Source organism: Aristolochia californica, unplaced genomic scaffold (assembly GCF_029961685.1).
Source record: "Aristolochia californica isolate CCGP_79_NKW_82.1479 unplaced genomic scaffold, dmAriCali1.0.hap1 SCAF_13, whole genome shotgun sequence".
Lineage (NCBI taxonomy): Eukaryota > Viridiplantae > Streptophyta > Magnoliopsida > Piperales > Aristolochiaceae > Aristolochia > Aristolochia californica.
Genome location: NW_027181804.1, coordinates 7536850 through 7560936, shown reverse-complemented (window position 1 = coordinate 7560936; position 24087 = coordinate 7536850). Strand labels below are relative to the sequence as shown.

Genomic DNA, 24087 nt, shown 5'->3' with positions numbered 1-24087 from the left:
AATAATTATTTATAAAAATGATACAAAATAAATAAATGATTACAAATTTATTTGTAAATAATTTATTTTGAAAAATAAAATCAATGATATAAAGCAAAGAGAAGAGGACGGACATTGGAAGAGAAAACGAAAAATGTAATTTTAGATTCCCTTTCACGTTCGATTACCTCGAGGGAAAGTCGGTTTTCTTTCACATTCTCGATATCTTCTCTCGAAAGCGCAGGAATTCGAAAAGAACGTAAACGAAAGAGAAAAAAAGCAGAAAATTTTACCTGCGTTTCTTTCATTCTCTCGATTTTTGCCCAGCTTCGCGTTCGTATGATTGCGTCTTCCTTCACCTACGTATTGGTGCCTCTTGCTCTCTCTATCAAATTTTCTCCTCTCGATTAATCTACTCCTCTCAATCTCGTTCTTGGACAGTAATCCCCTTGCTCTCTCTATCAAATTCTCGCCTCTTGTTTATTTTTTTGTGAATTCATTCTCTGCTATGCTACACCTTATCTAATCGTAAGGAAAAGGCAACTAACCCTTTTGTTCACATGCTGAGGTGAAAAATCCCTGTTAGAGGCAAAAAAAAAAAATTCTTATTGGATTTCACCTTTTTATCTTTTTCTTGCTCTTTTTTTGTGTATATTACTTTTTCAAGAGGCATTCCAATTCATAATGTCCTAGCATTTTTACATTTAATGGGATGGAAAGATTTTTTTACATCAAATATGAATTGCTATCTTCTGAGGTTTACACATTTTATTGATGGTTTCATGTTGCGAACTCTGATATGCATTCATGGATGTTTGTCAAACAGACAGGATGATTTTTTGATACTTTGGAGGCATCATAATGGCAAACATGGAGATTTAAACAGTTGGACAGTTTCCTAAGTATCACCTTCGAAATGGATGATAGCTTTAATACATCGATGCTTCCCATCATTATTTCTGCTGTTCTCATTGTGATCAGCATTCGTATCATCTTTGTGCTATATAAGTGTGGGAAACCCCTTCACGTCTCAACTTCGAAGCCAGTTAGTACCCTTATTGTCCTTGGGTCAGGTATGCTGCTCAGCTAATTATTTTGAAGGCTTTAAAGCAAGGTTTTCCACTTTTTGGTGGCTATAATAATAAAAGTTTATCATCTTGACCCATCGGTGTTTTATTAAACCATAAATTGTTGGGTATAATTTGATATTTTGTTAAATTATCCAATTTGTGTGGGCTCCAGATCATTTCTCTGCGAGCTCCAGCTTCTATCAAAGGCTATATGCAAAAGTAATAACTGAAAGTCATATTAGGTCATTCTTTGAATCTATTATCATTGTTAAAATCGTACAGTCGCTTATTCATTATCTCCATCATTACGAAATGATGGTTGTTTATTATAATGAAGGAGGTCATACAGCGGAAATGCTCAATCTTGTAAAAGTGCTTCAAAAGGAAAGATTTAAGCCAAGATATTATATTGCGGCAATGACAGATAATATGAGTCTCCAGAAAGCTAAGTTGTTGGAAGAATCGTTGATTCATGAGGTACACTGACCTTATTCTTGTTTGCATCTTGTTGCCTTGAATTTTGGAGAAAGGTTTAGTTTTTTCCCTGTAATGTACAGATTTGGCTGAAAATGAAGTATCTTGACTGTAAGTGTAAGTTCCTCGTACTCCATTATAGAATCTGGTTGAGTGACCCAGTGTGATGTACTGCAACCAGCATATGTCTGTTAGGATCTGGTTTAGTGACCCAGTCTGACTCCTAGACCTTTATTTTTTTCAGTGATGATTACACTCAGACACATTGATTACACTCAGACACATTAAGCCCCTTGCCCTGGACAGACTTGAACTGAAGACCTCACCATATAAACTCCCTATGTAGCTATTGGCTCCTCAAATTTTTATGACGGTTTAGATATTGAAATAGATGCATTGTCTAGCTTAACTGTCCTTGTTTATTTAATTTTACAGACCAATTCATTTGAATCCACCTCTTTAAGTGGTTTTTCTGTTGGTTTTAAGAGAAAAAATAACATAATCTTGTAAATCCACAACTTTAGAAAAAGAATTTAGTCTGTAAGAGATGTGAACTGTGTCAAAACCTGGTTAGGAATGCTATCCTTGTTTAGACTAGCCTTCACAAATAAGTTATGTCGCAGGCAGGTGTGAGGGAGTTGGAGGCTGCTCATTTCATGCAGATCTATCGAAGCCGAGAAGTGGGTCAATCCTATTTAACATCTGTTGGGACCACTCTAATCGCAATGGCTCATGCAATGTGGTTGACATTTAAAGTTCGACCTCAAGTGGTAATGGTGGCTCTCTCTTTACCTTTCTTCACTTGGACTGCATTTGTTTGAGCAGTTTTTTCAATCCATAAAATGATTCTCTGTGAACCAGCATACTTTCTCAGGTTCTATGCAATGGCCCTGGCACTTGTATTCCTCTTTGTGCAGCTGCTTTCCTTCTGAAGGTAATTTAACCTGATTCATGTTGCAGAAGTTTTTGGGCTATAAAGAATTTTCTTCAAGGTTTTACCAAATTTGAAGCTCATCTTAGCTCTGACTGCAGGTCATTGGTATTAGATGGTCATCCATTTTTTACGTAGAAAGCATAGCAAGAGTGAGGAAGCTCTCCCTAAGTGGCTTGCTGCTGTACAAGTCACGTTTAGCTGATCAGTTCTTTGTGCAGTGGCCACAACTACAATGGAAGTATCCAAGAGCTCAGTATGTTGGCCGTCTCATGTAGTTCCACTGCCAATGCACCAATCATGTTGTGTTTTGGAGGGAACCCCTAAAAGAAATACTTTACTGTTTACTTTGACTTCAAGAATGCAAGTGAAGAGCAGGTAATTTTATGCCTGCAGTGTTTGTAGGATATCATATATGACGAGTGAGGGCTTCACAGATGTGATCCATGGACCATATCATCTTTATTTTTATATTTTTAAATAGGTTAAGTTGAACTCACCCAATACGAAAAACCATTTGGTGGGAAACATACGAAACGGTTATCTCAGCTGTCTGATCACATCCGATCATAATCGATTGGCTGAGATAGATCGGACTGAGATATTATTTCGCATTAAATGATTTTTCGTATTGGATCAGCCCTCAAATTGAACCTGACCCAAACTCGAAGGTGTGAGGTTTCGATCTACAATTTACACTTGTTAAATAAATGGGTTGGGTTCGGGATAATTTGTTTAATAATTGATTTAAGTTTGTCCTACTTTGACCCGAGCCCAAGCCCCATTCCGGTCCAATCCATTGTCACCCTTATAACTATAGGATAATTAAATATAGCAAAATTTTAAAACTAAATATATGTAATTGGGGATTAAATATTATAATATAAAATAAATAAAATACTGCTCTTGAAATGATTTTGAGCTTGGATTTGAAGTGCGAAGACTTGATTTGGATGGGTTTCATATCGATCAAATGTTCTGGAATTTTCAATGAATCTTGTGGTAGAGGGATTGGACCCGTTTAATCTTTTAAGGATCTCTTTATTTTGCGTAGAATCATTTTGAGGACTCGAGTTTGAGGACTGGACTGTGTTTTGGATTTTAACTTCATTCACGGCGCTTACTAAATAAGATGCCTTTTATAAGGTGCTTTCCCGAAAAGCTGCCCGCCAAAGGTGAGTGAGACCGACGGGCAAGGCCGCGTGTGCTGCCCGATTCCTCCCTCGCCTTTTAAAAACTATAGCCATTTCTACGAACCGAGGCAGCTCAATTCGCAGATCTCTCTCTCTCTCTCTCTCTCTCTCTCTCATCCTCCACCTTCTCGTCTTCTCTCCTCTTTTTCGCCATGAGCCTCTTCGGCCTCGGCAGGCAAGCTTTCCTCTGCTTTTATAGCTCTTCTTTTTCTTTCTTAACTCTAGTATTTGTTCTGGTTTTTATTGATTTTATGCTCAATTTGGACAATTAATTTTTGTTTCCTATTCGGTTGTGAGTCTGGCTTTCTTACTTTCTATGTTGAGAATCTTCATTACTTTCTATCATCAGAAGTGGTGATATTATTAGTCCACGCGTTGAGTCTGGGATTGCTGTATGGGTCCTGGTTTCGATTTTCATTGGACGTATTAATTTGTTGCCTTCAATTTTTTTACTGTAAAATTTCGAGTGTGCTGCCTTCAATGCTTAATATTCTTCCTGTTTCCGGTGGCTATGGATTGACTTCTGTGTCAGCTTGGGTAGCATCATAAATAAGTTGTATCTGCTTTTTTTGAATTGGTATCCACAGAAGTCTAGAGGCCATTGCTATCTGGCTGTTTTTTGTTTTTTTGCGCGACCAGTGTTCTGGGAGAGGTATTTTGTCTTCCTGAACTGGTGAAATGGAGCATTGATGCAGAACTTTACCTGTTCATTGTGAAAATCAAACTTCAATTACGAAAACAACTCTCTGCAAGTGATATGAATATTTTAATGTCTGGAGGAATATCTAATTTGTCTTACTGAGCACTGGAATCATCATAGGACTTGTAAAAACGAACCTCTAAGGGTGACTGTCAACCTCTTAACATTTTGTTTCTTTAGGTGTTGTTCAAACAAGTTTAGATTCTGATGGGGAACTAAAACACCCATACATCTATTTTGGATGAGAATGACATTTGTTTGCCTTGTGACAGGAACCAGAGGACTTTCCGCCCAAAAAAGAGTGCGCCATCGGGGAGTAAGGTGTACCATCTTGCTTGCTCTGTTCTTAGTTTAGTATACATCCAACTGAGCACTGTGATACTACTTTAAACTCTAACACATCATTGTTTACAAGATCCAATTCTAAGCTCATGTCTTCTAAACTATGTGAATCTTGGTAGCCTACTTCATACAGAAGTAAGCAATAATTTTAGTTAGAGCCTCTCTGTATGTCGTGTTAATGATAGAATAATTTGGTTTGTAACTTGAGAGAGAACTCATTTAAGACAAATTCAAACACATATCGACCAAATTTCTAGTGGCTTGGTCAAAATTCTTTCAGGTTATTTCTATCACTATTTCAAGTTTAATCACTTTCTTGCTGAATTCTATGCTGATAGTGTGCTGTCTCATGTGATTCCAAGTCAATTTGTCACTGGTGGAATTTAGCGGAATCCATAAAATCTTGGTTTTCATCATTTTCGGCTGCATCCAGGTTAAAATTCATATATATGTAATGCTTAATTTCTTGCAGGGAGCACAACTAAGGCAGCACATTGATGCCACCTTGGGGAGTGGAAATCTCAGGGAAGCAGTGCGTCTCCCACCTGGGGAGGATGTTAACGAATGGCTAGCTGTCAACAGTAATACTCTCTCTCTCTCTCTCTCCCTCTCTCTGTAGAAAACAGAGAAGATCAATGTGTTCCTTGAGCATGTTGTTTTATCCAACTGTTTACATAACCTGGAGTAATTCTTCATCCTCCTTTTGCTAGATGCTTAACATCAATTTCTGGTTATCACAAAAAATTATATGCATGAACTGAAAATTCTTTCCGTTCTTTTTCCTTATGATATGTTGCTTCATGATTTTAATGCTGAACTTAAAGCTGAAATGAACTTGTTGGACTTTTTTTATTTTCAGCCGTGGATTTCTTCAACCAGGTGAATCTGCTCTATGGCACTCTTACTGAATTCTGCACACCTGAGAACTGTCCAACAATGACTGCTGGGCCTAAGTATGGCTTATTACATCATGTACCAGACATTTTAGTATTTTATTAGGTTTACGAAGATATTTTTTAAACAGTTCTTCGTCCTAATTCTGTGAAATATGTCAGGCTGAATGAATTATATCTATAGTTTTGTACTTATGAAGAACTCTGTTCGACTCTTCCTGTTATTGAGTTATTTTGCTTCTTTTGGTAAAATCAGACCGGATTAAAGACATCAGTTTGCAATGCTGTGATTCCTCTGAGGATATTCTTTTTGGAATTCATGTCTCTTCCAAATCTAGCAACTTCAGTCTTTGATCTGATGATAACCAGCTTAAATATAGTGGCATCTCAAATTCAGATACAGTAGTCCTCTCTAACGCTGTTTCTGATTTGCATTTAAGAGGTTTATGGCTCACTTTTATACATGCACGAGTGGAACCCTTACAATTACCATTATCTATTTGACATATAGCACAGATATAGTGGTTTCCACAAGCTAACATTATCTATTTGACCTATAGTACGTATATATTAGTCTTCATGAGCTGCAATGGTTGTAATGGGGATTAGAATCTCTGACAGGTATGAATACAGATGGGCTGATGGTGTGCAAATAAAAAAGCCTATTGAAGTGTCTGCACCAAAATATGTGGAGTACTTAATGGACTGGATTGAAGTCCAGCTTGATGATGAATCCTTATTCCCTCAGAAGCTTGGTAAGATCTTTGATATTTTATAGGATATTTTAAATTTTGTATCTTTCTTTTCTTTGGGCCTCACTTCAATTTATGTGGCTTGACTTGTAGGTGCACCTTTCCCTCCAAACTTCAAAGACGTTGTAAAAACCATTTTCAAAAGGCTGTTTCGAGTTTATGCTCATATTTATCACTCTCATTTTCAAAAAATTGTGAGCCTCAAGGAAGAAGCTCATCTTAACACATGCTTCAAGCATTTCATCTTGTTCACATGTGTAAGTATTTTGCTGTTCATGTTTGCTATTTTGCATTTACAGTTGATAAACAAATTAGATCCATTTATTCAGTTTCAGTAGTCCTCGCCTGATCCCTCCCCTCCCCCCCTCACCACCTTTAGAAGAGATATTTTACATGTTTACAATCTGAAAGAAGTTAGCTTCAAATGGCTATGTTTTGGCTCTAGTGCTTATCCTGTAGAATCCAACGGCATTGGCTGTTCTCTTCTTCTTGCTGTAGAATCCAACAGCATTAGCTGTTCCCTTGTTCTTTCATCATACAATAGGCATCATGAACTTGCCTTTACAGTTATTTCTTTGGCCATTTGAGTTTGTTAATCGTTTTCCCTCTTGTGTAAGGCATTAGGTCATTTTCTATTGTTCACTCTGAGTTTCTTCTCAGCCTGTCCATCTTCCGTACTTGGGATCTATAGGTTCTTTGTTGGACTGCACTATATTTTACTCATTGCTTGCTTCAGGAGCTTGGTTCTGTAGTTCAATTCTAAATTCGTTAGGAGGGGCAGTTACTTCCCACCATTCGAAACGAAGAAGCAAACGTTGAATTTCTACCCATGTCTTAGTTGTTTTGTGTCTGTTCCTTTTTACCTTTAGACGTTAAAAAGACTAGTTTTCTACCCGTGCCTTTAGATGTTTTGCGTATATTTCTTTTTATCTTTAGATTTAAAAAGGAATAAGAATGTGTGGATGTGAATTGCAATCAATCTTGAAAGCAGTGCCATGAATACAAGTTATTTTCCTTAATTGTGAAAGAAAAACTCAGAGGTTGGAGAAGTGAAGCCTCTTAATGCATGATTGATTTTTCCTCGTATTTTGTGCAGGAATTTGGGTTGATAGACAAGAAAGAGCTTGCACCACTTCAAGAGCTTATAGAATCAATTGTTTGTTCTTACTAACAGATATAAGCTTGTTCATCTAGTAGCCAACTTATTTCATGACATTGACTGGCCTTATGTAATTCCTTATTACTCTTCATCCCCTGAAAATAAAGTGGGGACTCAGACATTGTAGATTGGTAGACGTGCTAGTGTTTGATATATTGTGTAAACCTGGTGAGTATTTCTGTAATCCTGTCTATGACAATAAAATATCATTTACTGGTGAAAATATTCATACTTGCAAACTCTTTTAGACCATGGGACCAACATCCGATCAGAGCTTTGCTTGTTTGTCTGATGAGAGCCTTAATTGTTTAAATGTATATTGGTTGGATTTTTTTTATCGGTGAGATAATTGTGTATCGTGTTTTATTATTTTATTAATGACAAGCTTAATTGAGCACCAATATGAACATATGAGGTCTATCGTGTAATGATAGAGAGTGCGCTTGCACATTTTATTCTCCCTAAAACCTTTATATTAGACAAGACTTAGTCTTTGTTTGCAAATTTACTTAATTATATTTTACCATTTTAACAGCATATAGTAAAGTGTAAAGGAGAAAAAATATTATATTTAAGAGTTTTACCTACTTGCAGATTATTGAATTTGAAAAATAATTGATGGATCTCTCGTGATTCAAAATGATCTTCCTACTCCAAGGAGGAATCCTTAGAGTGAAAAAATATGTCATTTCTAATGTAGGAGATGAATTTCAACCGCATTATTCAGTTAATCTCCTAACGTTGTTAGTGGAGCACTAGTGCCCGCTTTATGTTGATGAATTAAATAAATCTAAAGATAACACCCACGATTTAATTTCGGGATTTCGGATTCTACAGTATGTTGTGAATCAACTGGATGAAGCAAGTAGGACGTGTCGAAACCTATTATCGAAAAAAAAAATTGTCTCTCCCGCTCTCTTCCCTCTCTCGGTCTCCTTCTTCTCTCCTCTCTTCTTCCTTTGAAAATTTTTTCCTCCCTTTCCCTTCTACCTCTTACTGCAAATATCAGCTCAACGTCCCTCTCTCTCTCTCGCACTTACTCTCCCTCTCGGCCTCCAGCTCGTTTCTACCTCTCTCTTCTCCCTCTCGGCCTCCCTTCTCCCTTTCGCTGCTCTCTTTTCCCTCAAAATACCTCCTGATTTCCTTCGATTTCTCCCATTTTGATTTCGATTTTCTTTGATTTTTTACATTTCATCGTCGATTTCTTCTATTCTACTTCGATTTCCCCATTTGGCTTTGGTTTTTTCCAAATTTCAGAAGGTAAGCCTAAACCCTAATTTTTTTCTATTAATTTAGTGTCGTATTTGATTTAATTTAAATTTATGTGTGTAATTTGTATTGATTGTTACATAATTGTGGGATTTAGAGTTAGGGCTTGTGGTATTTATGGTTCAATTTCGCCTTTATAGGATTTAATTTCAAGATTAGGGTTAGGGTTTACTATATTTAGGGTATGGTTCAAGGTATTCAAGGGTTTAAGGTTTAGGGTATTTTTAAATTTTTTTAGGGTTCTCAATTTTTGGGGTGATAGGGTTTAGGGTTTGGGACTTTTAGGGTTTTTAAGGTCTAGGATTTAGGGTTTAGGTTCTGGAATTAGGGTTTAAAATTTTTTTAAATGTTTTTTAGGGTTCTCGGTGTTTTGGGTGATAGGGTTTAGGGTTTAGGGTTTGGGGCTTTTAGGGATTTTAAGGTCTAGGGTTTTTGGTTCTTTTTAATTTTTTTAGGGTTCTTGGTTAGGGTTTAGGGTTCGAGGTGATAGGGTTTAGGGTTTAGGGTTTGAGGTGATAGGGTTTAAAGTGATAGGGTTTAGGGTGTTTAGTCCAGTTAAAACAAGGCTGAGTCACCTACACGGGCATCCATTAGCCAACGAAACCCGACCCCCATCACTGACGAGGTATGGTTCGTAATGACTACGAAATCATATGGGGCTCTACTAGGGGTGTTTGGTGAATTTGAACTTGATGAGTGTGTTTTTGCATTATTTAGTGCATTTGCAATGGAATTAGTTTGATTAATTTTGAAATGTTTTAGAATGTTGTTCAATATTTTTGAAGTGCTACAATATTTTTTTGTTTCCGTGTGTCTCTAGTTACTATGATGGGTAAAGATTGTCTGATAAAGTTTTTTCCATGAGGACCATCTCGGATTTAGATTATAAATGGTTGTAAGAAGACAACAAACTGCTCGATCATATGATATTTGGACCTTCGATGAAGACAACAAAATGCTTGATCTCTTGGTCGAGCAGGTCAATATGGGGAACAAGTTTCCCAATGGGGTTCAGAAGCAGGTATATATGGATTGTGTCAATAAGTTCAATGATGATGCAATCAATAAAACAATTGTTGATTAGCTCAAGAATCGAACAAGATCATGGAAGAAAACATACCAAACGGTAACGAGTTGTCTCAACACTAGTGGGTTCGGTTGGGATGCAACCACACAACGAGTTACTACATGTAATTTTGTATGGCAAGATTACATAAAGGTCAGTAAATCATGTTGTACTGTAAAACATTTTGTATGTTTTTCGCATTACTAGAACTCTATTCCAAGACGTCTTAATGATGTTTTATTCTTGTAGGAGCATAGAGATGCTGAGAAGTATAGATGTAAAGGTTGCCCCTTTTACGATAAATTGGCTTTGGTGGTAGGAAACTCAACAGCCATTGGGACAACAAGTATAACTCTTGTAGATCTGGGCGATGAACTCCTCCGTGAGTCAGAACATGTCCTGATGGACGAGCTTGAGGATGTCGATTTAGTTAGGGAAACTCCATCGCCATTCTTTAGTGGGAATGAGTCGACAACTGATCAATCTTGAAGAAATAACCGATCATCTTCAAGTCATCGTAGAAAGAGAAGTGAAATGTCTGTTGATGATACTGTTAGATTCATTGATGCAATGAAGGAAATTGCTCAGGCATTGCAGGATGTCATCAAGCCTAAAGGGGGCAATATCGAAAGAGATTGGGTCAAAGCCCTCGGGGAAATCCTAGACCTGCTGGCAGACTTGAAGTTTTGCGCTCCTGTATGGTTGGATACACCATGTAAGAAGGTCATGTTTCACAAGGCTCGAGTGGCTTAACTTTTGTTCAACAAAAATGTAGTAATGTGTTTTAAGTACACTCTTTGGGATGATTGTTACGTATTGATGACGATGTTTGATTGTTACATTGCAAGACTTATCATTATGGATAATATTTTTATTTTATATGATTGTTGTGTTATTACATTGTGTGGATGAATATGGTGGATGAGTATGGATGTGGACAATTGAATGGATATGGTTGTGTAGGGTTGTGATTAAAGGTAGGATATATGTGTGAGTGAAGGTATGAATATGTGGGAATGTGGATGAATATGGTTGTGTAGAGGTGTGTTTGAAAATATGTTATGATTGAAGATTGATGTTTATTTGTGTTTATGACTTTTAGGAAGAAACATGACTTTTAGGCGATTGAATTTGCAGATTTCCATGGATATTATGATGGACGAATAAAAGATTGCAACTATTATTGCATTCATATTTTTTTGTCGCCATGGGAAGATACTATCTCTGCCATTGCGATAGACGGGTACCACATTCTTGTGGGATTAATGGTCCGTTGTATTTTCAAAATCCACTAGACAAATCACCTGTTAAATTTTGAAAAATTTATAAGATAAATCAAATAGTATTTCACAAATTGGCAGAAATACTTAATAATAGAGGATTTTTATTAGCCACAAAGACCATCTCAGTGGAAGAACAACTTGCATATTTCCTCCTAACTGTTGGCCATGTAAAAAATCCATCTTGTGTTATTAATAAAATATTTTTTTATTTATTAATTATATTTATTTTTAATTATTGTATTATATTAGTGATTTAATAGTGGTAATTAAAATATTGTTAAATCAAACCTTTGATCAATTATTTTGGTTTAATCAACCCATTTTTATAATTAATAAAATCAATGGTTTTAAATTTAATGGAAAATATTATTAATTAATAATACGTAAAAATATATAGTGTGTTAAGTTAGCATTTGATAATTTTTTCCAGTTTAATCATTCATTTTTATGTTAAAGTATATCATATGTTATTAATAAATTAATAACAGAACTTATTATATTCGCTTTTGTTATTTTTAATGTTATATTTTTATAATTAATCATGTGCACATTTAATTGGCTCATGTAATTACTGTATTAATTAAAATAATTAAATAATATAATATCTAATTTAATTAATTAGTATATTAATATATTTTAATTATACATTAAATTACTGATTCGTGTAGTAATCATGTTTGTTTGACCTAATTTGGGGTTTAAGTATTATGTTTTAATTAAGTATACTATTACATGTTACTCATTCTCTTTTTTTTATATTTTTCTCATTTTGGGGCATTAACACCGGAAATTATTTTCTAGTACACATGAATTTGTCCACACTAACACCACACCAAGTTTAAAGATGAAGTTCATGTAGATGAATGAAATGAATTTAAAACAGGAGATGAAGATGAGCTTCAAATTTTAAGTTTGTTGACTAAACCCCCTCGATGCCCAACTATGCACTAACCTAGAACCCACAAAGGGTGTTGGTCGATTAAGACTGCAGGAAGGTGGTCATGGAAGTCGAAATCAGCCAAGGAGTGTGTAACAACTCACCTGTCGAATCAACTAGCCCCAAAAATAGATGGCGCTTAAGCGCGACCCATAACCGGCTGTCAGGGCAACTGCCACACCCCGATGAGTAGAAGGGCGCGGCGGTCGCCGCAAAACCTCGGGCGTGAGCCTACGCAGATCGATTGTCGGTGTAGATCTTGGTGGTAGTAGCAAATATTCAAATGAGAACTTTGAAGGCCGAAAAAGAGAAAAGTTCCATGTGAGCGACACTTGCACATGGGTTAGTCGATCCTACGAGACAGGGGAAGCCCATAAGATGGCGCGTGTCGGGCGAACCTCAAAAGGGAATTGGGTTAAAATTCCTAAACTAGGACGTAGCGATTGATGGCACACGACGACCCGCTCTCACTGTGGGTGCAGCTCGAGCAGTCCATAGACAGCTGACGGGTTCGGGACTGGAACCCCATGGCCAACCCTCAAAACCAATCCTTTTCCCGAAGTTACGGATCCATTTTGCGGATTTTCCTTGCCTACATTGTTCCATCGACCAGAGGTTGTTCACCTTGGAGACCTGATGCGGTTATGAGTACAACTGGGCATGGGCGGTACTTGGTCCTCCAGATTTTCAAGGGCCACCGGGTGCACACCGAACACCACGCGACGTGCGGTGCTCTTCGAACCACCGAACCCTTTTCCTATTGTTAAAAAGATCTTTATATTATGTTGTGTATATTTTTATAAGATTATTATTAATCATATAGAGTATCTTAGGGGTGGCTTCGAACCGAGCCAGCTCGCGAGCAGCTCGAGTTCGGCTCGGTACCGGCTCAGTTCGATTCGTTATCTATCAAGCTCGAGCACTGAAATCGGCTCGTTTACCTTAACGAGCCGAGCTTGACCAAAGCCACGTTCGGTTAGTCGGCTCGCGAACCGACTTGAGGTGAGTTGGAATCGGTATCGGGATCGGGAGCGGGATCGAGAGCGAGGGGGGGGAAATTTTTTCCTACCCTCGTCACCGCCGAGCCCTTCCCATCGGCTGTTGTCATTGCCTCTACCATCATCGCAGCTGTTCGCCGACCGTCTATACCACCGTCACAGCTGCTCATCGGCCACCTCTGTGGCCGTCCGTTCGATTTCTTCCTCTCCTCGCCGTCACCTCTATTTCCGTCGCCGCCGCCTCCATCGCAACCGTCATCCCCGACGACAGGTCCTCCCCGGCGCCGTAACCCCCTTCCCTCTGCATCATCTCGGTGAAAAACCAGAACCTAACTTCAGGGGAGAAATTAGGAGAGAAATAATCTCCCCCCTCTCCTGCGCGAAGATGATCGAGGTCATAAAGTAAAAAAAAAACTTTTTTCCTCTCGAAAAAATTAAAAATAAATTTTATAGAAATAAGTTTCTATAAAATATTAGAGTCTCATTTTTTTAAATATTTTTCTAATTGAAATTTTTTATTAAAAATCATATAATTTTCTAAGTAAGATTTTCCTACCAAGATGGGTAGAAAACTGTATAGAAAATTTTTGAATAAGTATTTAACAGTTGATGCTATAATACTTTTAGCATGAAGTAATTTTCATTGTAATTGTGTTTGATATTTTATTTAATTAAAATTTTATCGATAAGTATAATAATATATTAGATTGATTATTAATTTTTATTTATTTTCCTAGAAGAGACAATAAAAGGTCCATTTAACTTTCCTAAGAAAATTTTAAAATATTTCTTGTAATTTTCTAATAAGTCACTAATAGTAATAAAATTTTATTTAAAGTTTTTTTGGGAATATGTATCATAGGAAAAATATTTTTAGTTTTTCCTCGAATATAAATTTTCATCTAGGGGGATTCAAAAATTACAAAACAAGCTAGACAACAATTGGAGTAAAAATGATTAATATTGGAGCATTTTAATCCATTATTGAAATTCAATCCTGAACCTCCCCTGTCATTATATTTTTTAAAAATGTATGCATAATTTTATATATAATTTATCCAAAGCCACCCCTACGGGCGAGATCATAAACAAGGAAAAAAAAACTCTTTGTCCCTTCGTCATGGCTCTTAAAGAAATTGAAAAGATATTTTAGTAGAAATACGTTTCTAGAGACTATTAGTGGTTTTTTCAATAAATGTTGAAAAAACATTTTAGTAGAAATATAGGGACCATTAGTGCCTCATGTTTTTTCAAAATATTTTTCTAATTATAAATTTTTAAAAAATCATAAAATTTTCTAAGTAAGATTTTCTTGCCAAGATGGGTTAGAAAACCATATAGAAAATTTTTGAGTAAGTATTTGACAGTTGATGATATAATACTTTGAGCATGAGGCAATTTTCATAGCAATTTTGTGTTTGACATGTTATGTGATTAAAAATTTATCGATAAGTATAATAATATATTAGATTAATTATTAATTTTTATTTATTTCCTTAGAAAAAGCAATAAGAGGTCCATTTAACTTTTTTAAGAAAAATTTAAAATATTTCTTGTAATTTTCTTGTAATTCTCTAATAGTAATAGGATTTTATTTAAAGGATTTATAGTTTTTATTTGGGTGATTGTAAATTGATAGTGATATTTCATTTAATTTTGTTGTGTGTGATTATTGTATGAAGTTTATTTATAATGTTATGCAGTGCATGGAGTGTTTAGACTATTTTATGGTGTATAAACAATTTCATAGAGTGTTTATGGAATGTATAGACAATTTTATGGAGTGTTTATGCAGGTATTATGTATATTGATTATGCCCAATTTTAAGTAGAGGTCATGCCGAATTTTATACAAGTATTATATATATAAATTATGCTCAATTTTAAGTAGAGGTAATACCGAATTTTATACAAATATTATATATATAAATTATGCTCAATTTTAAGTAGAGGTTATGCCCAATTTTATGTAGAGGTCATGCCCAATTTTATGTAGAGGTCATGCCCAATTTTATGTAAAATGTATGCATAATTTTATATACATTTTATTCGATATATATTTTTTGAAAAGTTTTAAATGTATATTGAGGCTCGAACTTGGCTCGAAGCTCGGCTCGAACTCATTGGGCTCGACCTCGATAACAATTTTAGGCTCGAGACAATGCTCGGCTCGAACATAAGCAAGTTCGGGCTCGGCTCGGCTCGATGCCACCCCTGGAGTATCTTTTAGAGATTAAAATGGGCACCACGGGAATAACAATATGGAAAAGTAATAAAACGTTGTCTTGTTTCAATTCATACCCGTTTAAACTCTATCAGCCCTAATTCATACTTAAGAGGTTGGATTCATGATAGTCATGATTAACAAACTCAATAATATCTATATTCACAGATAGATGATGATATATATTGGATACCCTGAAATCTAACATTACCTGTATACACTGATATGTTCCGTGGAAACCTTAAGTGGCAATTTTGTAAATAAATACTCCGATTGGATATATCTCTTGTTGGTCTCATCATTGTCTTGTAGATGAAATGGAAAGGTGTGACCACCAAAGCGGACTCCCCGTGCGGCTCCAAATTTCAAATCTTGAACCCATCAGGCCTAAGAAAGATACAAAAAGCGCCCCTGAGAGTATCCACGCCTTCCCCAATAAATCAAATTGAATTCGTTGCCGAGAGGCATAGAAACAGCAGGAAAGGTCTCTGAGTGATCCCGTGTATGGAATCCGTTTGAGACGGAACAACACAGACTGCAGCTGAAGAAGAATCGAGAGGAAAAAGAAGAGAGAGAATTTGATGAAGTAGTGGATTTTGGGGATTGGGAATTTGAATTTTGTTAAGCGGAAGAGGCCATGCGGGATTGCAGATCGTGGACTGGAGGGAACGGGAGGCGAAACTCTAGAGGGATTGTTCTTTATTGCGAACTCTAAATGCCATTTTCGACGGGAAGCACGCCGCGGCGGAAGAAGCCACTGAACTGGCCGGACCTGTGGTTTAAGGAAAGATCAAAGTCCTTTAAGCATGTTGTTTTCAAGATGCCGCTGGATTCCCCCAAATCTCCTCGGATACGAGGGGCCAAAACCCTTGCCCTAGATTCCCCTACTGAGCACGTCGACCTCACCTCGCTTCTCTCCGATGAGCTGCTGCTTCGGATTCTCTCGAACCTTCCGCAGTCCCAGTGGAACCCTAATTCGCTCGTCTGCAAGAGATGGTTTGCACTCACCGGCCGACTTCGTTCTTCGATTAAGCTCTTGGATTGGAGATTTTTGGAGTCGAGGAGGTTAGTCTCGCGGTTTCCGAACCTCACTGACGTCGATCTCTTGTCGTCCTGTTTGGAGTCCCCAAAGAATTGTGGAGTTGTGCTTTCCCATTCCCTTTTGTCGGTTCGTATCGATTCCGATTTCTCAGATGGAGGGTTCATCAGTGAGGAGGTTCTGTTGCCGTCGGACATAATTGACGAGGGCCTGACGATTCTTGCCCGCGGGTGCCCCACTTTGCGGAGGCTTGCCCTCATTGCTGCCACCGAGACGGGGCTCTCGAGTGTCGCCGCGCTTTGCCCGACTTTGCAAGAATTGGAGCTCCACCGCTGCACTGACTTCTCTTTGCATGCTCTCTCTGCTTGTGAGAATCTTCAAATCTTACGAGTGATTGGGTGCATTGATGGATTCTATGATTCGGTTGTTTCAGATATTGGGCTCACCATTCTCGCACACGGGTGCAGGAGATTGGTCAAGTTGGAGTTAATCGGGTGTGAAGGCAGTTATGCTGGGATTAGTGCTATAGGCAAATGTTGCCCAATGCTGGAAGAGTTAACTATTTGTGATCATCGGGTGGATGCAGGGTGGCTTGCTGCTTTACCTTTTTGTGGAAATTTGAAGACGTTGAGGGTTCAGCGGTGTAAGAAAATTGACAAAGATCCGGGACCCCTTGAGCATTTGGGTTCCTGCCCCACGTTGGAAAAATTGCAGTTGCAGAGGTGTCATTTGAGGGACAAGGAGATGGCATATGCTCTCTTCATGATATGTGAAGCGGTGAAAGAGATTGAATTACAGGACTGTTGGGGGTTGGATAATGAAATGTTCAGTGCAGCTGGTGTATGCAGGTATTTGGGTTCCCTGTGTGAAATAAAACTTTGTACGTTCATAAAGCAGTTTAACTGTTTTATATTTTCTTGCTTATAGGCTTTGTTCCTCCACTCACTGCAATATAAGAATTTCTTTGTTAAATATAGAAATTGGTGAAGCGTATGTTTTTGGGTGTACATTGTTTTAATTCATGAAATGCCATCAGGAGTCCAAGTCTTTGTGAATGACTAATAAGTAATAATAAGTAACTTAAAGCTATTGACGTTTAATTGACAAGTGAACGACTGGCCAACTAAGGTTGTTGCTCTCAGTTCGTCATCTACTCTACCTAGACATTGTTGTATTAGTATTATCCTGTTCTTATGAATCTATACTGACTGACTTGCCTGTACAACTATGGAACAACTCAACATGATGGGGTCATTGAAACCACCACTTTGCATCTGTTTCGCTGTACCCAAGCAACTTTAATTCGTTGCTGACACAGCTTCACAAAGATTTCTACTTTTACTGAGCAATTTTGAATCTTTAACTCTTCCTTTTTCCACAGGCGGGTAAAATCATTGTCTTTGGAAGGCTGCTCCTTATTGACAGCAGAAGGTTTGGAGTCCGTTGTTATTTCTTGGAAAGAGCTTCAAAGGCTTAGAGTGGTTTCATGTAAAAATATGAAGGGCACTGAAGTCTCTCCTGCTCTTTCAAACCTGTTTTCTGTTCTAAAGGAGTTTAAATGGCAGCTAGATTCCAGAGCTGTTATTGCATCAAGTCTTGCTGGAACTGGAATTGGATCTAAAGGTGGAAGATTCTTCAAGAGAGCTGGACTATGAGAACCCTCTTAGAGAAGTGAGCTGAAAGATCTCACCGTCCTGGCTGAAATCAATTCAATTGATTCTTCTGGTACAAGTATATAAGCAGGATTGAGTTCTCATCTAATCAGTCGGGTTATGGAGGCAATGAAAGGGAATCTGATCTGTTTAAATCTCTTGTTCTTCAATCCTTGTCTCTGTAGATGGAGGTTATGTCCACAAAGTTTAATTTTACACTGCTCGAATTTTGTCTTTGATATCCCAGAGCTGTGTATGTTGTACTCTTTCTACTCATTTAACAAGATTAGAAACACTAATCAATCTTCACTGGATAGGTGAATCAAGTCACTTCCAAGTGGCTTCTGTTTGTATATTACTTGTTTCTGTTCATTTAATTAGCATTTTCTCATCCTGGATCTATGATGTTGAAAATTTGTATTAATAGGAAGGCTAACGTTTCTTTCTTTTCTTTTTAACCCAAAAAAAGTGAATAGAAATCAAGTTGCTGCGACTCTCACTACTGTTATCCGTGTGCCACCAAGAAATTTGATGGCTGACCTTTGAAGTCAGAACTCGGTCCACACCCATGGGGACGCCCCTTATCCTTTCTCTTGCTCCAGTGGAACATTTTGCCTCTATAGTTGAGTTTTTGCTTATGGTGTATATAGTTCGCCTCTTTAACGATTTGAAAATATGAACGTTGTGCAGAAGACAGCTTTAACTACTGAGAACGGGAGAACCAAGCGAAAGGCTATCCGCAACGAATTTAGTCCTGGACGTTTGATGTCTAAAAGCGGAACCGAGGGGACAGCTAACTGAAGATTTCAATGATCAGCATCCAGTTTGATGTCTAAAAGTGGAGCTGAGACGACAGCTTCCTGTTTGACGTCTAAAAGCGGAACTGAGATGACAGCTACTGAAGATTTAAAAAATAATCAGCTTTTGGGGAAGGAGATGATGCATGATGACTTTCCCGTTGCAGAAGTGGGATTTTGAAGTTTGATTCAAAAAAGGTTTTTTTATTGGGAAGCTGCTCTGCCTGACTCACCCTTACTCTTTCTTTCCCTAAACTCTATTTTGGTTTTTCTTTTGCTCACTTGTGAATTTCCGCAAGAACATTTGGAGTGGCCCAAACATTCATGAAATAAAAAAGTTGATTAAAGATTTGAGTCATGCATTGAGAAGGAAGTTTTCACATTCCTGTGATTTAAATTGTTAAAACGAAGTTATGTGGGGTTATGTAAAATGTTAAAGAAATTAATATAAAAACATTCAAAAAAGGAAAGGAAAAAAGGATTTCTGAGAAATGGATAGGACATACCATTTAGAAACTTGTAAGAAACAACTAGACAAGAATTGAACAAGAAACATTCTTGTAGGTTCACCAATTAAAGAAATAAGAAATGTTAATTATTACCACAATAATTATCAATTCAATTTGAAATAGCTTATTGATTATAGTATTTATTAATTAGAACCAGAGGTTTTAAGGTTAGTATGAAATCATTTTAACATTAAAAAGTACAAAAAAATTTAGTAAGTGAGACAGGATGGGTGGAGTGAGGCACCATCTTCTCTTATTCCTTTCAGTTTCTTCCCCAAATCTCTTATGGCAGAGTTGTAATGTCAATCTTGGGCAGATTTGTTCTAGTTTTGTGGTTTTTTTCTTTATCACCAACAGCTCCATTGAAGGATCTTCCGAGAAATTTGGATTGGCAAGGTAAAAATCTCATATTTTCCCTTTTTTTTCCTACCATGATTTCTTAGTTAGTGGTTAGTACTCTAATTGAATAATTATTGGGATTTAAAGTCCTTCAATGCTCTCTACTTGAAGCATTACTTCATTCTTGCCTACATCATACCCAATACTACCTACGTCATCAAGAGAAGCCTGCATCATCTTAATTTCTTGCAATTGGATCATTCTTCATTCAATTTGCAATCATAATTGCTAAGTATGAGTTCCTTGTATTGTTAATTGGAAGCATTGACTGTTGGTTTGCCCTAATTGAATTGATTGTGGAGCCCACTGGCATGTGCATGCAAATTAAATTGGGAAAAGTGATTATATATGGTTATTGACGCCATATTGCATTGAATTGTAATTGTTTTATGAAATTGAATGGTTGAATCCAGCACTCAAGTTGTTGTCCAAAGGACAATTAAAAGCTCAAATGGAAAACACTTTCATTCTACTCAGATAACTACAATCCAATTGAATGGATCAAATGTGAAATGGTCAAGATTATTTTTTATGTATTTGAAGGCTAGAACGATGGCTAAATACATTACATATCATCTCCCTATACCAATTACTGAAGACTAGGAAGCAAAAGACAATCTAGTTATGACTTAGTTAGTGAATAGTATGGAGCCAAAATTTAGTGACTATATTTTGAGTTGTGGTACAAACTAAGGCAATGTAGACGACCTTGGAGTCTATTTATCTCAAGACAGTAATTTGTCTCGGATCTAGGAATTATATGTAAGGTATTTTAATATGAACTAAGGGAATAGATTAGTGACAGATTATTTCATTGAGATGAGAAGACTGCTACAAGAAATCAACACCTTTTATCCATTTACTGTGAATATTGAGGACTTTCGTAAAAAGGAGAAACAGATTCAAGTAGCCAGGTTTCTAGATGGGTTGGGCTCTAAGTATGATATCATTCGAGCTCAATTATTGACCAATGAGGATGTGACTACCATAGAGCAGACCTTTAATAGATTTCTTTGGGCAAAAGGTACAGTAGTGAATAAACATGACACAAGTGAAAGTCTATAAGATGTTGCTGCTCTTAACTTTTGGTCATCTACTGGCAAGTCCCATGGTCGATTTCATGATGGTAATAATAGAGGTAGAGGTTGTTCTTTCTCTAACCATGGTCATGGTCTAAATGATTGAGGAGATCGAAAATGCATTCGGTATGGTAGGTCAAACCTTATTTCAAATAAGTGTTGGGAGAAATTTGGTAAACTTGCTTAGGCCAATTCTATAGTCATAGAAAAATATGCATCTTCACACACCAGATCTTATGAAGAGATTCAATAGTTAGTACAATGATTAGGCCAGTTGATCGCACCATCTACCACTTCTCTGACCTTTGAGACTCATCTTTCATCCTCTACAAGTGCCACAATGGCAAGTACAAGTATGACTACACTAAATGTGTCTCATTCTCCTTACTGCATCATTGATTCAGGAGTCTCTACCCACATGTCAAATATGTCCTCCTTATTTCAATCTATTAATCCATCTCCTTCATATTGTCAAGTTACTTAGGTGATAGATTCACCTCCCACTTAGAGGGAGGGTGTTATTCATACTACTCAACAAATATCTTTAGACTCAATTCTATTTGTTTCAAAGTTTCTTGTCAATCCCTTGTTTGTAAGTCATATTACTAAGTCTTTAAATTGTTCAGTAACATCTCATCCTACTACCTGTGTATTTTAGGACTTGTAGACGACGAAGACAATTAGTTCCAGACATGAGATGAGAGGACTCTACCTGCTGGATGATGTTCTATTCCTCAAGTTATGGCATCTATGCTTGGTTTTTCCATCATCAGTTAAGTTGTGTCAATCTTTCCCTTATTTGCTAGTAGATATTTCCTTTTATTGTGAGTCTTGTCAATTGTGAAAGCATCGTCGAACAAGATTCCCAATTAGTTCTATCCATAGTACCAAATTGTTTAAATTAATTCATTTTGATGTATGGGGTCTGTGTTAGATTCTTAGTCCATTTGGTTTCAAGTATTCTATGTCATTTATTGATTATTTTAGTAGAGTAACTTGGGTGTATCTCTTGCAGGAGAAATCCAAATTGTTTGATGTATTTTTGAATTTTTTAATGAAATAATAAATCAATTTGGTGTTTGTGTTCATGTTCTTCATACTGATAATAGATTGGAATATCTTGATCACAAGTTTTCATCGTTTTGTGCATCACATGGTATTACCCATTAGATGTCTTGTCCTTATATTCCTCAATAAAATCAAGTGATTCAACGTAACAAACACCTTCTTGAGGTTACTCAGACGTTGTTACTACACATGAATGTACCTAAGTTATTTTTGGGGGATGTAGTTTTGACTTCTTATTTCTTAATTAATTTCATGCCCTCTTCTATTTTGCATGGTCAAGTTCCTCTACAAGTTTTGAAGCCAAATTGTAAATTGTTTTATGTTGTTCCTTGTTTTTGGATGCACGTGTTTTATTCACAAGTTTGGGACTTCAGTTGATAAATTATCACCTCGATCTGTCAAATGCTTTTTTTTTAGATATTTTCATAAAAAAGGGTACAAATGTTATGACCCTATTTGGCGAAAGACATATATATCAGTTGATTTGACTTTCTTTGAGCATACACCATAGTTTGCATCATCTGTTGAGCTTCCTGTTTCTGCTGAATCATCTTTGGACTGTCCAATTCTTAAAGTTGTTTTAGATGTATCAGTTCCATCAAGTTTTTCTCTGTCTCTTCGTGTCTACAACGACGTCCTCATGCTCCAACAATGCCTCTAGTAGATATAGCTACTGAACTCTCTCTTATCGATCAACCATGTTCCTCTTTGCTTGCAGCTCCCAGTCTGTCAGAATTAGACTTGTATATTAGTATTCGGAAAGGTAAACGGTCTTGTACTTCTCATCTTGTCTCAAAATATGTGTCTCTTAATTTCTTGTGCCCTTCCTTTAAATATTTTGTTATCTCCTTGTCTACTTCCGTTATCCCTCACTCAGTGTTGGATGTTTTGTGTTTTCCTGAGTGGAAACGGGCTTGAGATGATGAAATGAATGCTTTAATGTCTTCGAGAATATGACGTCCATGTGATCCATCGGTATGGGAAGCTATTATGGGGTGTCGTTGGGGTTATACTAAAAAAATATAATATTAACAGCCCTATTGAATGACACAAAGGCACTACTAGTGACAAAGGGATATAGACAGACCTTCGGTGTTGATGTTTTTGAGATATTCTCACCAATGTCCAGACTTACATCTATACGTATCTTAGTCTTTGTGGCAGTTAATAAAGGATGACCCCACTTTCAGCTTGATGTGAAAAATGTCTTCTAGTATGGTGATTTACATGAGGAAGTCTATATAGAGCAATCTCCTAGGTATGTTGCTCAGGGGGAGATAAGTAACATATGTAAGCTAAAAAAGGCTATTTATGGATTTAAATAGAGTTCACAAGCATGGTTTGAGAAGTTTAATATAGAAGTGATGTAGTTTGGGTTCTACAAAAGTCATTGCGACCATTGTGTGTTCCTACTCAAGAGGAAGACTGGTATGGTTATATTAGTGGTATATGTAAATGATATTGTACTATATGGGGATGATCTTGAAGGCATGACATAAGTTAAAAAGTACTCGACTACACATTTTCAGACGAAAGATTTGGGCTCCCTAAAGTACTTCCTTGGCATTGAAGTTACTCATAGAAAATGAAATATTGTTCTCATTGAGAGAAAATATATGTTAGAATATGGTCTGTTGGGTGTTAAACCGATAGATATTCTCATGGAAGTTAACCATAATCTCCATGACACACAGGGTCCTACTCTTAAGAACATAACTAAATTGGTAGGTAAATTGATTTATGTTATGGTGAGAGGGTCGGATATATCTTTTGTTGTGGGAGTTCTGAGCCAATTCATGGAAAATCTTCCCAAATTGTATTTAAAAGTTGCCCAGAAGATTTTAAAAGTATTTGAAGAGTGCACCTAGAAAAGTTTTATTGTATACTCAAAATGGAAAGATAGATGTACTTGGATATTCTGATATAGATTATGTTGAGTTTAAGATGGATAGACGTTCTATATCAAGCTACTATTATTTTTTTGGAGGTAACATGGTGAGTTGGAAAAGTAAGAAACAGTGCAAAGGCTAAATATAGAGCAATGACTTACACAGTTAGTGAACTTTTGTGGATTAAGTTTGTTCTTCTTGAATTTGGTTTCCATATACCATAACCTATGGTTATGAAGTGTGACATTCAGGTTGTCATCTTCATTGCGAGCAACCCTGTATTCCACAAGAGAACTAAACATATAGAGGTTGATTGTCAATTTATTAAAGATGTAGTTATGCAAAGGAAGGTGGTAACTCTATATGTGAAATCTTCAAACCAGTTG

General features: G+C 36.8%; 3 protein-coding genes across 3 annotated transcripts; all 3 read left to right on the top strand.

Annotated features, from left to right (window-relative positions):
- The first annotated feature begins 140 nt into the window (after positions 1-140).
- Positions 141-2878, top strand: LOC137948827 (UDP-N-acetylglucosamine transferase subunit ALG14-like). Its single transcript, XM_068795006.1, has 6 exons — positions 141-419; positions 806-1052; positions 1387-1526; positions 2147-2293; positions 2398-2457; positions 2556-2878. The coding sequence occupies exons 2-6, from the start codon at positions 896-898 to the stop codon at positions 2730-2732; spliced, it is 681 nt and encodes a 226-aa protein (XP_068651107.1). The 5' UTR covers positions 141-419; positions 806-895; the 3' UTR covers positions 2733-2878.
- An 860-nt stretch (positions 2879-3738) lies between these two features.
- Positions 3739-7722, top strand: LOC137948783 (MOB kinase activator-like 1A). Its single transcript, XM_068794952.1, has 7 exons — positions 3739-3822; positions 4620-4668; positions 5162-5270; positions 5549-5642; positions 6204-6337; positions 6428-6591; positions 7431-7722. Exons 1-7 carry the CDS (start codon positions 3800-3802, stop codon positions 7503-7505), a joined length of 648 nt encoding a protein of 215 aa, XP_068651053.1. The 5' UTR covers positions 3739-3799; the 3' UTR covers positions 7506-7722.
- A 7924-nt stretch (positions 7723-15646) lies between these two features.
- Positions 15647-18259, top strand: LOC137948512 (F-box protein At5g51370-like). The gene is made up of 2 exons (XM_068794598.1): positions 15647-17156; positions 17690-18259. Exons 1-2 carry the CDS (start codon positions 15985-15987, stop codon positions 17961-17963), a joined length of 1446 nt encoding a protein of 481 aa, XP_068650699.1. The 5' UTR covers positions 15647-15984; the 3' UTR covers positions 17964-18259.
- Positions 18260-24087: the final 5828 nt, after the last annotated feature.